At 39.1% G+C, this 17,508-nt stretch overlaps 1 protein-coding gene across 3 annotated transcripts; it reads left to right on the top strand.

The window, feature by feature from the left end:
- The first annotated feature begins 1,320 nt into the window (after window positions 1-1,320).
- On the top strand, window positions 1,321-16,174 carry LOC5521684 (plexin domain-containing protein 2). Of its 3 annotated transcripts, XM_048724073.1 has the most exons (14): window positions 1,321-1,610; window positions 2,129-2,241; window positions 3,396-3,515; window positions 4,917-4,986; window positions 5,432-5,560; window positions 5,786-5,839; window positions 6,456-6,520; window positions 8,318-8,423; window positions 8,526-8,621; window positions 11,460-11,547; window positions 12,581-12,653; window positions 13,872-14,042; window positions 14,443-14,487; window positions 16,071-16,174. In XM_048724073.1, exons 1-14 carry the CDS (start codon window positions 1,535-1,537, stop codon window positions 16,167-16,169), a joined length of 1,305 nt encoding a protein of 434 aa, XP_048580030.1. In that variant the 5' UTR covers window positions 1,321-1,534; the 3' UTR covers window positions 16,170-16,174. The 3 variants fall into 3 exon arrangements, with proteins under 3 accessions (XP_048580030.1, XP_048580031.1, XP_048580029.1); XM_048724074.1 differs by lacking the exon at window positions 14,443-14,487 and having other exon boundaries at window positions 13,878-14,087; XM_048724072.1 differs by lacking the exon at window positions 14,443-14,487 and having other exon boundaries at window positions 13,872-14,087.
- Window positions 16,175-17,508: the final 1,334 nt, after the last annotated feature.

Raw genomic sequence — 17,508 nt, 5'->3', positions numbered from 1 at the left:
TTTTGCTCCAAAAGTTGCTCCTAGTCCTCCCCAGTAAGAAAATTCTGTGTGCAATCGTATTCAAATTAGGGATGCGTGATACATGAGCCCTAATTAATTTGAACTTTTGAACAGCATGTTACCAAATCATTTCAGTGCAAAATTAAATAAATACAATACCCTTCCAGGCTTTTTTACATTCTTCTTGTCTATTTTTAGCTATTGAATGTATAACTTGGTCCGCATTTAACTTTTTTCGCTTCAATACTAAGTAAACTTACATTTTGATGTTGCACAAGCATGATCTTATCTAAGTGTTGACAGATGTACAAAGCTATTAATGATTCACATCCACAAAAACAGCGTGTTTTTACTTTCTTCTAGAGAGACAACATTTTGATGCAAAGAAAAATAAATAGCATATATGAAAAATAGATGGTTATCCGAAAATACTTGAGTAGGATTTTTTTTAATTGCGCGCCATCATTTTTGCCGGTGCAAGTACCATAAAAAAAAACAAATAAAATAATAAACAAAAAGGTTTAATAGATCAATATATAAACTGTAACATATTGTATATAAATAGATAAAATAGATAAATCTTTCATAATTCATTTGATGGACTTATCCAAAATAAAATATAATGTGAAAGAGGAAACAACTAAAATGGTTGTTTCCTCTTTGTGTTCACATATAGGCAGAGATGCCAACCATCGATTAAAATTCAGGAGATGGGATCTATATAAATGCTTGCCCCCTAAAGATGTCCTTGTTTTGTGGAATATCTCAACAGAACCTTAAAAAACATTCTAACAAATGTGGGAGATTTCAAAGAAGCTTCTCTTTTTTTGCTATTTTATCTAAATCAATATGCAAGGTAAGAGCTTGATAGCGAAGACTCGTTTGGCTATGACACGAAGGTCTTACCATGTATAATCCCTATACCTAATGAGTTTATTGAATTATAATTTCAATCTATTCGAAGGTCAACAAGAATGACGACCTATTGAGTTCTATATTAGAGATATAGGACGAGAAAAGAAAACAAATGCCGATTGGAAGAAATGCTGCCAAAAGATGTGGGCTCCAAGAAAAAAATATCCTGCATAACAGTACATGGGAAAAAAAAATCCTGCACATCCGATGGGCGAAAAAAAATTCTTGCAGACATAAAATCACCCCCCCCCCCCCCCCCACCTCAAAAGTAAAATGGTCCGCCCCTTAGTGTGGACGACCCCTTATAAGATGTCACGTAGTTCAAGGAGATAGTCGCGTAATATGTGACGCTGACTGTCACTTTTCATTGCATGTCAGCGGTCTTCTGAGCGGCTTTGGGTTTCCTGTGGATGATTTTGATCGTGCAGAACAGCTTCTCATTGCTTCTCACAAGACGACGTTAAATATATTCATATTGCGTTGGTCGCAAATTTCTTTAAATCCAAAGGAAACTCATAGATGTAGCCTAATCTTTTGTCAATTCGTCCTTGGTTATTAGAATTTATTTATCAGCTCGGGCTATAAGCGAAAACGTTTAATGTTTTGAGCTGCTTTTGAAATGTTTGGAAGAATGTCAACTACCTTTAACTCGTTCGCTTTTTTCTTCCTTGTTGGTTTGGCTGGTTCTAGTTTAGGTAAGTGTACTAAGTGTAACACCACTAAGCAATATTGACGCAGACACTCTTGCAAACACACATAAAAGACGATTTGTTTGGGATGTTTGGTTTTGTATTTTGCTGCGTTATAAAAATTGTGTGTCTCGGTTCCAACTCAGTAGCCATTTCATAACTTCGTAATTTTTTTTGTTTGCATTTCTAACAATGTGTTATGTAATAAGGGAAATTCTAGCTGAATCACAACACACAATAACAAACTTTGAATGTAAATCATAAAGAAAATTCTAACTGTCTTTAGATTAAATTATACTTAATGAGCTTAACAGCAATATAAGTACTTAAAACCTTCTCTTGTTCATTGCCATCTCTGAAATAAGGGATAGAGCTTTACCTTCACCTTATTAGTAAAGCAATCATTATTGATAACTTCTATTTCCAATTTTACCATTCATTATTTGCATATTTGGCAAGGGTTTTTGTTGCAAAAGTCTTATCAATAAATGCAACTGTTAGCTGTTTTTCTTTTTACTTTGCAGCTAATGATTCAATCAAGCCATCAAACATATTTGACAAAGTTGAATTTTTCCACTCTCGAGAAAGAAGAGCTGCAGATTCAAATAAAACTGTCACACAAAACCAAACAGTTCAGGTAAAGTACATAGAGTGAATCATTTTTGTGTAAAAGAAAACTGATACACCCATTTCAAAAAAGGTTGCACTTGAGAATCCATGTGTCGTAACCTGTGGTGGCTCATGGGTAGCGTATAAAAGGCTGAATCTTGTATCTGAAAGACATTTGAATGTCCTAAAAACATAAACAAGAATTTTACAGCTTTTGAAACCTGTATTTGTATTTTATTTATGCTTATCTGCTTATTAACTTGTTACCCATGAAGCACTACGGGTCAAAATAGAGAGATTCTCTGAGTGCAACCTTATTTGAAATAGGTGTATACCATAGCTTCTTTGGTCAGCTCAAATCTTCCTTGGAGCTAGTGTTTCACAATGATTCCAACTTAAAAGATGTTATTGCATTATCACATTTAAGGGTGATGACATCATGTGATGCATCATCGCTTGTTGACGTCATTGAAATTTTGAGATTCATAAACAATGATACAATGCCTAAATTCATTCTATTTTACCAATGTTTGGAGGATTTATGACGTCTTAAAGTTTGCCTAGCAACTGCCCTCAGAGAAATGTCCCAACACCCTTAAAGTGACGGGAAAATTAAGTTTAAAAGGGTAAATGGTTTGGGTCACTGCCTGCTTCTAATTTTGTCCCAGCATCAAATAAATTCATCTTTTCCTTAAAGTCCATGTGACTTTAGAATTTTAATAAAATGTAGCACATAGATAAGATCCTTGGCTTCCTGAATCAATGGTATCATTTTTTTTGTTTTGGAAGAAAAATCTTTAATAATGCACTTTCTACAAACTCATTAGAATTCTGACTAATGTTTCACAATGCTATTGATAAAAAAAAAACAGATATTTATATATGCAAAAAATTAGATATTGTTATGTTTTTAAAACAGCATGGCACTCATTAGAACCACCTTTTAAAAACTAACAACTCTTATGTTTAAAGTGAAAGTCCTGAATATGGGTCTTACTAGAGGTTGCTAGTGAAAGATTACTGACGATTACTGAAGATTAACATGCATCAAAAGGGTCTGGCATGAACTGTAAAAACTCCTTTGATCAGCATAAGTGTTGACCAAAGTTGACAGAATGCTACAAAACATGATGAAAATTATGATAATCTGGTCACAGTCATCTTATTATGTTTTTTTTGTAGGATGATCACCAATATTATACTTCAAAATTTGTGGATGGTAAAGATTTGTGGAAAGAGCTAGAAGGCAATGCTAATAGCATCAAACACTGGAACATATCAAATGGGCCAACTAAATATGCAGTAAGTAATGTCCTCGATACTTTAATGGCTGCTTCATTGCAGCTACTTGTGATTTGTTATCTATTGCATGAGTCTGTGAAACCCTTACAATGTATAATACACCTCTACTACTGTAAGTAGTTTTACTCTAATAGTATTTTTTTCTGTCAGATACTTTGAAACATATTTTTATGATGGTCCTATGACTTTTTCCTGTCATTAACCGAGTGTTGTAGCAAAGTTGTGAGCTTGATTTACAGTATACTGTACCACAGGCAATGAGGTGGGGTGTCGCATACAACTCTATTGTGCTATTTAAAACAGCCTCAAGACAGGCACCTTTGTTGAGACACAGTGTTTTGGCCCTGTCTTTAGAAACATTAATTTAACACATTGACCCATCAACATGCCTGTACTGGCTTTGAGGAGTACTCACAACCCCAAAATTCATAAATGCAAAATAAACATAACAAGATGAAGCTACTCAGGCATCAGTCTATGGGATAAATGGTCTTGAAGATATGCATCCAACCAAGGTGATAGCAACTACTCTTTAGCAAAATAATAGCTCTGGTTCTTTGACAACATTTTAAATTGAACAAGGAAGAAAAAAGCAGAATCACCCCTCTCAACAAAACGCTCAAAATACCACACAAGGGAAAGAGATCAGCAAACATAGCTAAAGACACAAATAGATACCTCAATTCTGATCCTCCAGGTCCATTTCCATGGCCATGAAATACACTGTCCAAACCTTGAAGGCTTGTAAAACCATCTTGGATGCCATTACGGATTGCAAAGCAATCTGGGGGATCCGAAGAAAAATTCACGAGGGAAGGGCCAGTCAATAGTCCTCACCCCTAAGCCAAACAAATTAATTCCAGGTCATACAGACCAAGAATAGTAGTGGAAAAAAAATTTGGAATCAATTTGGTTTCAGAAAAAACAGCATTTAGGAGAGCTTGGTGATTCATTAGAAAATTATTTTCTCATCCAGGTAAAGCCAAACAAGAAAAAATCACCATGAATCCACCTTTGTTTGCAAATATCCATAAGCACTGCTATCAATTATGCCCCAATAAGGCACTCTCCCAATATGCTCTTTTCGTTTATTTTTATAAAAAAAATTCAAGCAACCATCAATTTGTGGTCGCATTAGCACAGCGACAAGGGATTAGAGATAAAACCTCAAAGCACTGTTGGAAAGCAACATTACTGACTAGGTGCAGTGGTGTTTGACTTTGATGGGCTGTATAAAATTCAAAATAAGGGGGGAGGTATTTGTTTTCGGTCTGCCAACTTTCAGAAAACAAAACTTCACTTACGTGTTTAGAGCTTCCACTGTCTTTCAAAATAAAAAGTTATTCTAGGACCCTGTAAAAGTATTATGGAACATTAACATTAGTTATGTCTTTTTTTCAGGAACTTAAACTAAAGTTCAAGTTTCCTTATTATGGTCATCTCGTGGAAAACATATCAGTCACAGACGAAGGTAATCTGATTAATGAATTAAGATTAGGTTAACAACAGATCTCTAGGCAGATAGTAATGTTGTACCTGATTACTAAGACACCTGGATTAAATTAAAGAGCATTTTAAAGGTGTACACTTGCATTATGGTCTAACCAAACATTGAACACTGATTTTTCACGTTAAACGACGAGTCTAAAAACTAAACAAACTGCAAAATCGTTTATATGATCTGGACTTTATCTAAACAAGCTTCAAAAGAGTTTAACGGCAAAGGGCAGTAAACGTTTTTTCGTTAAGGTAAGTTGTTGGGTGCTGGGTCACATTTGGTGGCAGAGTGATTTTGTTGGCTAAGAATGACATGGGTTTTTTGGGGGATCTGATAAATGTTTTTTAGGAATTCTGGGTTCTCAGAGGTCAAAATTGAATCACTAAAATCTTTATAATAAATAATTGGAATTTTTCAGGTTTCCTTTATACTGGCTGGGTTTCTACTCGCTTTGACATCATGCGACAGGTTATGTATGTTGCACCCTTGATGGCTTATTTCAACCCTGCAATCAACAACAGTGCTTCAATTTACTATTTGAGTACAGGTACGCATTGGATATGTTGTTATTGACAAATTCCGATTTATACTTTTTTATGCATTTTACTTGTTAATGTTACCCTGCATCATCATAATTCAAAATAAATACCATCTCTATAGAACATAACATTAACTTCACCATCTTTCAGTCTTGTAGCACATTACCTATTGTTGACTTTTTACTTTACCTAGTAATATTTCACAGTTGATTTATCTTCTATCTCTTCACCAGATGATCAATTCACTGTGCAGTGGAATAATATTTATTTAGAAAGGGAACAGCATGGTAAGAATAAGATGGAATCCCTTGGGGGGGGGGCTTTCCAGAAAAGTAAATAGGGGTGATCTTTTACGTATAAAATTTCGACCAACTGCCATCCATTAGGGGGTGTGGAAGGATTTTTCCGATTTTGTCATCTCTTAGGGTATTAAATTCGACCAACTGCTATTCCTAAGAGGATGTTTAACGTTTTTTTCCGATTCTATCATCTCTTAGGGGATAAAATTCAACCAATTGCTATTCCTAAGGGGGTGTTAAATGTTTTTTTTTCTGATTCTGCCATCTCTTAGGGTTAAAAATTCTTTTGACCACACCCACTTTGCTATCTCTTAGGGGTAAGAATTTCTGTTGACTATGCCCAAATTGCCCTCCCTTAGTGTAAAAATCGATTTTGCCGAAGATCACCCCCCATCTGTTTTTATCCCCTCCTCCCCTTCCCCCCTTGGGGGATGGAATCAGCATTTCATAAGCTTCTGACAATCTTAGGGCTTCTATGAGTTTTGATACTGTATATATCAATACAATTGAACTATCAGATATTGAGATTTATTAATTAAAAAAATAATTAGTTAATTGAATTTAGTTTATATTAAATCTGTTTATTTATTTTTTTTTTGTTTAGCTGGAGCATTTACCTTCCAATGCACCCTTTTTAAGTCAGGGAAAATCCACTTTGCTTATAAATCAGTAAGTACAACTTTCACAAACTAAGGGAAAATCCACTTTGATTGTAAATCATTAAGTAGTGTGCACCTGGTTGACTTGAATCAATGCTGGCTCATATTATCCAGGAAGGAAACATTTTTTTAGTTGGTTCCTTTAATTCTGCTATACGTATGTAGGAGATGTGTTATACAGTATAAACTCTTTTTATTATAATAACGTCTAATTTTTTTTTTTGAGTTGAGGCTGTAATCCAGGACTGTCCATAAAAAATCATTCAACTTTAGATGACTATCAGTTTTCTTTAACTATCAGTTTAACTGCTCAGATAAGCTTCTGTTTGGCTGCATTATTTACATGCACGTTTTCCATGAAGTACACTTCTCAAATCAATTACAGTATGTGCGCGCCTAAAACTGAATAGAATAACTGTGCATTGAGTGCTACCTTCAAAAGAACTTATTTTGCGCCGTGCACTTATGCGTCACAGAAGCCTGAGCAGTTGTCCCTTTCTCATCTCCTGTCAATTCCCAATCCTGGCAATCTGTTCAGCACAGACAACTTCAAGCCTGCATGATTGCTTTAACAAACGGATGATTTTAAACCGCATTAGGGGCCCTGTAGATCATCACCTCAGGGACTTAGAAATCCAGAGAAGGACTCAGGGATTTAGAGAATGTCATATTCTTGCGCTGTGCAGGATTTTAGAGAAGGCTCGTAAGAACAGCCTGTTCTAATGTGATCACATTCCTGGATTTTAAAAAAGCCTTTGATTCGGGGCGAAATGAATAGAATCCACAAGACCTTCAGAATTCCTGAAAGCTGCTTTTGGCAAATAATAGATGCAATGTACTCGGGAACTTAAGCGACGGTTGTAACCCCTGACGGTAATACAATCTCCGCTGGTAGATGCAAGAGGATACCCTTGCACCCTACCTCCTAGATTATCTCTCCGCAAAGCCATGTAATCTTGACCAAGAAATTCACTTAGACGCTTCCTCAGAAACCCTGAGAGGAACGTAATCGACCTTGATTTCGCAGATGACCTCGCTCTCGTGTCCAATAATATTTATCAGACTCAAGAGGTACTGTGCAACGTCGAGAGGGAATGCAAGCTCAACGACCTGGTCCTCAATGCCAGGGCTATAAGACCATCAACTTGCCTTTGTCTGGATCCTTGGCCACTCGCGGAGGCGATGTTGTTAAGGAAGTGAATGACTTTTAGTACCTTGGCTCATGGGTCAAGAGTACAGAAAAAGAGCTTAAAGTCAGAAAAGACCTCGACTGGAAGGTGTTTAAACTCTGACTGGAAGGTGTTCAAACTCTGAGCTGTAGAGCCCATGTTACTCTACGGTTGTGAGTTCTGGTCGCTTTTATTGACCATTGAAAAATTACTTGACGGCGCCTACACTTGTATGCTGCGAACAGCACTCAATATAGAAATCTTTTTTTTAACTCCCTAGCTTTTAGACCTATTGTTTGAACGTTTTCTTAGTTCTTCTTTTATGATGGCTTGATATACGATCTCTATATTGAGGCAGTTTTCGTTCAGTGGACATTCTTTTTTTTCTACAATCGATGTTCTTTCCCATAACTGTATTAACCTTGCTTTGCTGTTCTACCCTTTTTATTGTAAGTGTTCTCTATATAATCTGGTTTGTCATTGTAAACTACATGAATTGTCATTCATGTGTTGATGAATGGATAGATGTATATGGAAAACTCTTCTGTCCAGTAGAACAAAAACACTACTGATCCTTGTTTCATTATGTATGTTTTGTTTACGCTCCATAATGTCATTTCACTTTTTTGCTTCCAAAGGTGCCTAAGAATGTAACCGATATCCAGGGATATAGCGATCATGGAGTCAGAGTTGGTCTGTCAGATGCCTTCACAGTCACCCGACAAGCCTACCTCGATGGAAAGAGTAGGGATCATACTTATAATAATAGAATGATAATATTAATAATTATACTTTTCCATGTCTGAAGGTGCACGATGTTCTATTAATACGGTCTCATTTTTGTAGTCATCCTGGTGAGAATTTTCTATAGATACCATGAGATCGCCTTGGAACAGTCTTTGGTACGATCGGACACAGGGTTTATCCTACAGCCTAAAGCAAGTAAGTTGACAATATATGACAATAAAGTGTCTTTGCTTTCTCGGGGTAGATAACAAAACCCTCTGCCGCAAGTTTAGTTTATAGTAGAAGACATTTCACTCTTCCTCCGCCCCTTTGATATCTACAACGAACATTCCTTTTAAATGAAAAGTCCGCAGCTTGCAATGTAATCCATTTGAAGAATTTACAAAACCAGCGAGTAATGAGAGAAATAATTTGCCCAATGCATTTTTCAAAGATCCGTGCGAATTACCAGGTGCTTGTATTTGGGCACATAAAGAGAGATTGAGTTGTATATGGATACATAGCGAGAAATTGAGTTGTATTTGGGTACATAGCGAGAAATTGAGTTGTATTTGGGTACATAGCGAGAAATTGAGTTGTGTTTGGGTTCATAGCCAGAGATGGAGTTGTATTTGGGTACATAGCCAGAGATGAAGTTGTATTTGGGTACATAGCCAGAAATGGAGTTGTATTTGGGTTCATAGCGAGAGATTGAGTTGTGTTTGGGTACATAGCCAGAGATGGAGTTGTATTTGGGTACATAGCCAGAAATGGAGTTGTATTTGGGTACATAGCGAGAGATTGAGTTGTATTTGGGTTCATAGCCAGAGATGAAGTTGTATTTGGATACATAGCCAGAGATGGAGTTGTATTTGGGTACATAGCCAGAGATTGAGTTGTATTTGGGTACATAGCCAGAGATGAAGTTGTATTTGGGTTTATAGCCAGAGATGGAGGTGTATTTGGGTACATAGCGAGAGATGGAGTTGTATTTGGGTTCATAGCCAGAGATTGAGTTGTATTTGGGTTCATAGCGAGAGATTAAATTGTGTTTGGGTACATAGCCAGAGATGGAGTTGTATTTGGGTTCATAGCCAGAGATTGAGTTGTATTTGGGTACATAGCGAGAGATTGAGTTGTGTTTGGGTTCATAGCCAGAGATTGAGTTGTATTTGGGTTCATAGCGAGAGATTAAGTTGTGTTTGGGTACATAGCCAGAGATGGAGTTGTGTTTGGGTTCATAGCGAGAGATGGAGTTGTGTTTGGGTACATAGCCAGAGATGGAGTTGTATTTGGGTTTATAGCCAGAGATGGAGGTGTATTTGGGTACATAGCGAGAGATGGAGTTGTATTTGGATACATAGCCAGAGATTGAGTTGTATTTGGGTACATAGCGAGAGATGGAGTTGTATTTGGGTTCATAGCCAGAGATTGAGTTGTATTTGGGTACATAGCGAGAGATTGAGTTGTGTTTGGGTTCATAGCCAGAGATTGAGTTGTGTTTGGGTACATAGCCAGAGATGGAGTTGTATTTGGGTACATAGCCAGAGATGGAGTTGTATTTGGGTACATAGCCGGAGATGGAGTTGTATTTGGGTACATAGCGAGAGACGGAGGTGTATTTGGGTACATAGCGAGAGATGGAGTTGTATTTGGATACATAGCGAGAGATGGAGTTGTATTTGGGTTCATAGCCAGAGATTGAGTTGTATTTGGGTACATAGCGAGAGATTGAGTTGTGTTTGGGTTCATAGCCAGAGATTGAGTTGTATTTGGGTTCATAGCGAGAGATTAAGTTGTGTTTGGGTACATAGCCAGAGATGGAGTTGTATTTGGGTACATAGCCAGAGATGGAGGTGTATTTGGGTACATAGCCAGAGATGGAGTTGTATTTGTGTACATAGCGAGAGATTGAGTTGTATATGGGTACATAGCCAGAGATGGAGTTTTATTTGGGTTCATAGCCAGAGATGGAGGTGTATTTGGGTACATAGCCAGAGATGGAGTTGTATTTGTGTACATAGCGAGAGATTGAGTTGTATATGGGTACATAGCCAGAGATGGAGTTTTATTTGGGTTCATAGCCAGAGATGGAGTTGTATTTGGGTACATAGCCAGAGATGGAGTTGTATTTGGGTACAAAGCGAGAGATTGAGTTGTATTTGGGTTCATAGCGAGAGATTAAGTTGTATTTGGGTACATAGCGAGAGGTTGAGTTGTATTTGGGTACATAGCCAGAGATTAAGTTGTATTTGGGTACATAGCGAGAGATTGAGTTGTATTTGGGTTCATTGCGAGAGATTAAGTTGTATTTGGGTACATAGCGAGAGATGGAGTTGTATTTGTGTACATAGCGAGAGATTGAGTTGTATATGGGTACATAGCCAGAGATGGAGTTTTATTTGGGTTCATAGCCAGAGATGGAGTTGTATTTGGGTACATAGCGAGAGGTTGAGTTGTGTTTGGGTTCATAGCGAGAGATGGAGTTGTGTTTGGGTTCATAGCGAGAGATGGAGTTGTATTTGGGTACATAGCGAGAGATGGAGTTGTATTTGGGGTCATAGCGAGAGGTTGAGTTGTATTTGGGTACATAGCGAGAGGTTGAGTTGTATTTGGGTACATAGCGAGAGGTTGAGTTGTGTTTGGGTACATAGCGAGAAATTGAGTTGTATTTGGGTACATAGCCAGAGAAGGAGTTGTATTTGGGTTCATAGCGAGAGGTTGAGTTGTGTTTGGGTACATAGCGAGAGATTGAGTTTTAGAATCGACGTTCTCCAGAAAGAACTGTAAACATCCCGAAGGGTTACAAGAATGTATAGTCGATGGGAAATGGTTTATAATTGTCTCAAGCATCGACAAGCAAAACATCCAAGATGGCGGCCAAGACATCTACTGTAATTCTCAAAAACTTAATTACCGTGCAAAAACCCCTCCTAAGGAGGGGCTAAGATATGATGTCTGGGTGTTTTCTAGGTTGCACCTTACCTTTAAATGTGTTGTATTTTTGTACTTTTATCTTCTAGAGTTTGTTTACAGTGTCTTAAACCATTTTAGACTGCATCAGTGCTACAAGCTGTGACAGCTGCCGGGAAGTGGCTGAGAGCTCGGACTTCTCTTGCAAATGGTGCAACACGCTCCAGAGGTTTGCGTTGTTCCTCTCCATTCTCTTTGTGTCTTTTAGAGGTTTGCGTTGTTCCTATTCATTCTCTTTTTGTCTTTTAGAGGTTTGAGTCGTTCATTTTCATTTTCCTTTTAACTATTAGAGATTTGAGTTATTCCTCTCCTTTCTCTTTTTGTCTATTAGAGGTTTGAGTTATTCCTCTCCATTCTCTTTTTGTCTTTTAGAGGTTTGAGTTATTCCTCTCCATTCTCCTTTTGTCTTTTAGAGGTTTGAGTTATTCCTCTTCATTCTCCTTTTGTCTTTTAGAGGTTTGAGTTATTCCTCTCCATTCTCCTTTTGTCTGTTAGAGGTTTGAGTCGTTCATTTTCATTTTCCTTTTAACTATTAGAGGTTTGAGTTATTCCTCTCCATTCTCTTTTTGTCTTTTAGAGGTTTGAGTTATTCCTCTCCATTCTCCTTTTGTCTTTTAGAGGTTTGAGTTATTCCTCTCCATTCTCCTTTTGTCTTTTAGAGGTTTGAGTCGTTCATTTTCATTTTCCTTTTAACTATTAGAGGTTTGAGTCGTTCATTTTCATTTTCCTTTTAACTATTAGAGGTTTGAGTTATTCCTCTCCATTCTCCTTTTGTCTTTTAGATGTTTGAGTTATTCGTCTTCATTCTCTTTTTGTCTATTAGAGGTTTGAGTTATTCCTCTCCATTCTCCTTTTGTCTTTTAGAGGTTTGAGTTATTCCTCTCCATTCTCCTTTTGTCTTTTAGAGGTTTGAGTTATTCCTCTCCATTCTCCCCTTTGTCTTTTAGAGGTTTGAGTTATTCCTCTCCATTCTCCTTTTGTCTGTTAGAGGTTTGAGTTGTTCCTCTTCATTCTCCTTTTGTCTTTTAGAGGTTTGAGTTATTCCTCTTCATTCTCCTTTTGTCTTTTAGAGGTTTGCATTAACCATATCAGGTTCACTCCCCTATCCCTCCACCACCCTGTTAGCCATTATTGGGATCCTGTGTTTTTTTCTTCTTTACTACCTGACAACTTGCCTATTTCCTTCATCATGATCACTTTAGGTGCTCGGACTCAATTGATAGAAACAGGGTGGAGTGGTTCCAGAGCTTCTGCAACTACCACGCTATTATTACGGTATGTATAAAAGTTTACAGATAAAGGGATGAGATCCAGCGGATTCCTGTGGAATCGTTTCTTTTAAAAGTATCTGTCATATGTAGTTGTCGGAGCACATTGTTCACTTTAAAGCGATATCTCTCTATATATACATAGAATCAGAGATGTTGGGTGCACTTTCTGTCGTTTCATCCATGTACATTAGGTTCTATTTACAGCTGACGTCGGACGTTTCGTTCTAGCGATCCTCCGCCCCACTAGACGGGATGGCCGAGGTCACTTGTCCGTAACTGGAGCGCGTTACGCAACTTTTGTAAATTGACACTTGTTGACACATCGGGTGCGCACGGCGGTTAAAATCCAGTCAATCCGCAGTCAACTTGATAACAACAGGGTTTAATCACGCGCTATGGATAGTCACACCAGTCTTTCAAATATCTTTATTTGAAATCACGGGTGGCCTAGTGTGTTAGCGCATCAGCGAATGGGGTATCTAACCTCTGCTGAAAAGGGTTCGATTCCCGGTCGAGACAGGGATAATATTTTTCGGATTCTCTGCCCCGAATTTTACTTAATGTTGAACGTGAGCTTACTAGAAGCTTATGTTCCTCAGTTCCAAGATGTGACATTCTTAATACATACGTTATACGATGTTAAATGTGAAGCGCCATTGAGCTTCAGGAAAATGGCGCTATATAAATCAAGAATTTTTTTTTTATGTAAACTTCAATCAGAATTTTTATTTGTTACCCTGGGTACTAGAACCTCCAGACTTCTCTCTCAATGACTCTCAGCCAAAATGGTTTGCTTTGCATCGTATGCCCAGCGTCTGAGAAGACTGGAGGCTCTGCTACCCAGAGGTAGTTATTTGTGTGCATATATTGAACTATTGATATCCGCTTTAAAATATTATTCCTACCTTTAAAATGGTTCCAATTTACCCCCGCCCTATAAAGAACCCCCACGAACCCTTCAACTGCTCCAAACCTCGTGATTCCCTTCCACTTCAATGCGCTGTATGCGTAGTGACACGCGCACGTTAGCGACTTGGTTTTGTAGATTACGAAGCGCCAGTTTATCATTTATTAGGTAATCTATCCGAAGTAATTCACTGGCGCTGCGAATTCTACAAAACCAAGTCACTTGTGTGCGCGGGTCACTATGTATACTTTGTGTTAATCATGGTATTACTATCTTTGTATATTACTCGTACATAATGCCTATTTTTGCTTTAAGCCGCAGGAGTGCGCAGGTAATTTCTCCACTGTCAGGCCTCCAGTGAGTGATAATCATGGTATCGTGTATGCCTCAAAAGACAAACAGAATTCCGGACTAGGTGCTGGGGCGATCGTGGGAATTTGTCTCGTGGTTGCATTCATCGTCGCTGCTGGAGCATGGTGTCTATTTGCCTACACTCACCCGACATCTAGCTCAGGACTCTTCCTCATCTCGGTAAGGCTTACACTCACCCGACATCTAGCTCAGGACTCTTTCTTATCTCGGTTAGACTTACACTCACCCGACATCTAGCTCGGGACTCTTCCTTATCTCGGTAAGGCTTACACTCAACCGACATCTAGCTCAGGACTCTTCCTTATCTCGGTAAGACTTACACTCACCCGACATCTAGCTCAGGACTCTTCCTTATCTCGGTAAGGCTTACACTCACCCGACATCTAGCTCGGGACTCTTCCTTATCTTGGTAAGACTTACACTCACCCGACATCTAGCTCAGGGCTCTTCCTTATCTTGGTAAGGCTTACACTCACCCGACATCTAGCTCAGGACTCTTCCTTATCTCAGTAAGGCTTACACTCACCCGACATCTAGCTCAGGACTCTTCCTTATCTCTGTAAGACTTACACTCACCCGACATCTAGCTCAGGACTCTTCCTTATCTCGGTAAGACTTACACTCACCCGACATCTAGCTCAGGACTCTTCCTTATCTCGGTAAGGCTTACACTCACCCGACATCTAGCTCAGGACTCTTCCTTATCTCGGTAAGGCTTACACTAACCCGACATCTAGCTCGGGACTCTTCCTTATCTCGGTAAGGCTTACACTCATCCGACATCTAGCTCACTCTTTCTTATCTCGGTAAGACTTACACTCACCCGACATCTAGCTCAGGACTCTTCCTTATCTCGGTAAGACTTACACTCACCCGACATCTAGCTCGGGACTCTTCCTTATCTCGGTAAGGCTTACACTCACCCGACATCTAGCTCAGGACTCTTTCTTATCTCGGTAAGGCTTACATTCATCCGACATCTAGCTCAGGACTCTTCCTTATCTCGGTAAAACTTACACTCACCCGACATCTAGCTCAGGACTCATTCTTATCTCGGTAAGACTTACACTCACCCGACATCTAGCTCAGGACTCTTCCTTATCTCGGTAAGACTTACACTCACCCGACATCTAGCTCGGGACTCTTTCTTATCTCGGTAAGACTTACACTCACCCGACATCTAGCTCAGGACTCATTCTTATCTCGGTAAGACTTACACTCACCCGACATCTAGCTCAGGACTCTTCCTTATCTCGGTAAGACTTACACTCACCCGACATCTAGCTCGGGACTCTTCCTTATCTCGGTAAGGCTTACACTCACCCGACATCTAGCTCTTTCTTTTCGCGATTTTCCTATTTTCGTAAAAACCAGATCACTTTATTTTCGTGATTCTGAGATAATAAAAAAGCAAAACAATTAGAAACGAAATGTGCTGTATTCATCTAAACTGAAACAATTTGTAACAAAAAGATGCATGGGCTTAATTTAGTTTCATAAAAATTTATAAGTAAAAGTCCAACTCAACCCCTTACCGTACTATATGTACATTAGATGACTAGACAAGGTGTTTCTTATTAAACGGCCCCAAAAAATTTCCGCAAAGGCTTCTTGTGTACTCACTTAATTTTCGCGACACTTAACACTTTATTTTCGCGAATCTTTTAAAATCGCGAAACTCTCGAAATTAAAGTGACGCGAAAATTAAGTGTAATAAGGTAGCTCAGGACTCTTCCTTATCTCGATAAGGCTTGAAGAGTACTTGGTATGTGATCGATGATGTGCATCGATATAGATTTTTGCTTAAAATTAAACATTGTCCTAGTCGTTCTGTAGCAATTGCCACGATTTCTTTATTTCGTCTTCGCTTAAAACTTGCAAAGGCCACCGTCATAGGTTAAATTTGTCATTAAGATCAAGTCCAGATATGCAGTCAAAATAGCTGTCTCTAATCATTGGGCTAAATTGCACCGCGCGCCAAAAAGAATGAGTGCACTTTTTTACATTCTTAAAAAAAAAAAGATGAAAATAAGTCTGGGTAGTATGAAAGTGCATTTTTTTACTAAAAATGATACGACGCCGAAGTCGTCTCTGTTATTCGCATCTGTTCTGTTTCACATGTGTCCTTCTATCTTATTTCAGTTACGGTACCGGCCGAGGGAGCTATTTGGCAGAGGAGACTCATCAGGTGGTGGAGGAGTAAATGTGGAGAGTACCACCAAGTCTTCTAGTCTCGCATAGTGACCGACACAGAACGCGTCTTTTATAACAGGACCGTGCACTTCCAGTCTCGCATATGGACCGTACAAAACGCACCTTTTATTACAGTACCGTTGTCTTCTAGTCTAGCCTAGGGACCACACAGAACACGCCTTTTATTACAGTACCGTGGTCTTCTAGTCTTGCATATGGACAGTACAGAACGCGCCTTTTATTACAGTACCGTGCTCTTCTATTCTTGCATATGGACCGACACAGAACACGTCTTTTATTACAGTACCGTACTCTTCTAGTCTTGCATATGGACCGTACAGAACGCGCCTTTTATTACAGTACCGTGCTCTTCTATTCTTGCATATGGACCGCACAGAACACGTCTTTTTTTTACAGTACCGTGGTCTTCCAGTCTCGCATATGAACCGTACAGAACGCGTCTTTTATTACAGTACCGTGCTTTTCTAGTCTAGCATAGGGACCGACACTGAACACGTCTTTTATTACAGTACCGTGCTCTTCTAGTCTTGCATATGGACCGCACAGAACGCGTCTTTTATAACAGGACCGTGCACTTCCAGTCTCGCATATGGACCGTACAAAACGCACCTTCTATTACAGTACCGTACTCTTCTAGTCTTGAATATGGACCGCACAGAACACGTCTTTCATTACAGTACCGTGCTCTTCGTGTCTTGCATAGGGACCGACACAGAACACGTCTTTTATTACAGTACCGTACTCTTCTAGTCTTGTATATGGACCGCACAGAACGCGCCTTTTATTACAGTACCGTGGTCTTCTTGTCTTGCATAGGGACCGACACAGAACACGCCTTTTATTACAGTACCGTGCTCTTCTAGTCTTGCATATGGACCGCACAGAACACGTCTGTTATTACAGTACCCTGGTCTTCTAGTCTTGCATGGTGACCGCGCAGAACGCGTCTTTTATTAGTGCCGTAGCAGGCCTCGAAATATTTGGGGGGGGGGGGGGGGCACAATACAGAAACATTAAGTAAATATTTTTTTGGCACGGCCGCGCCCCTACTGGTCATTTCCTTATATATATTTCTTAAATTTTGAGGAGGAACCTGCTCCCAGTGCCCCACCCCGTGCTGCACTACGTTTGCTAGCTGTACCTTAGGTACATGTAATATGATAAGTGTACTACACGCCCGTAGATGCCCTAAGTGGTACTATAATAGCGGATATTTATTTTTATTTTAAACTGAAAACTTACGCAAGCCGGCTTTTCATAATTATGGCGCTCATAGTCTTCCTGTGCTATTATTAATTACTCGTTTCGGGGTTCCTGTGGCGAGCAACAAAAGCAAGAGACAGGAGACGAGGGGATCGCTATTTTG

The sequence above is a fragment of the Nematostella vectensis genome, chromosome 2 (genome assembly GCF_932526225.1).
Source record: "Nematostella vectensis chromosome 2, jaNemVect1.1, whole genome shotgun sequence".
Classification (NCBI taxonomy): Eukaryota; Metazoa; Cnidaria; class Anthozoa; order Actiniaria; family Edwardsiidae; genus Nematostella; species Nematostella vectensis.
Note: the sequence above shows the minus strand (reverse complement) of the source record. Positions and strands in the feature narration are given on the sequence as shown.

Excerpts from the sequence above, each read along its gene's own strand:
- LOC5521684 (XM_048724073.1), top strand. The coding sequence starts at position 1,535 with ATGTTTGGAAGAATGTCAACTACCTTTAACTCGTTCGCTTTTTTCTTC. Across the intron at positions 3,516-4,916 it reads ATGGGCCAACTAAATATGCA|GAACTTAAACTAAAGTTCAA; the intron begins GTAAGTAATGTC and ends TCTTTTTTTCAG. Across the intron at positions 12,654-13,871 it reads ACTACCACGCTATTATTACG|CCGCAGGAGTGCGCAGGTAA; the intron begins GTATGTATAAAA and ends TTTTGCTTTAAG.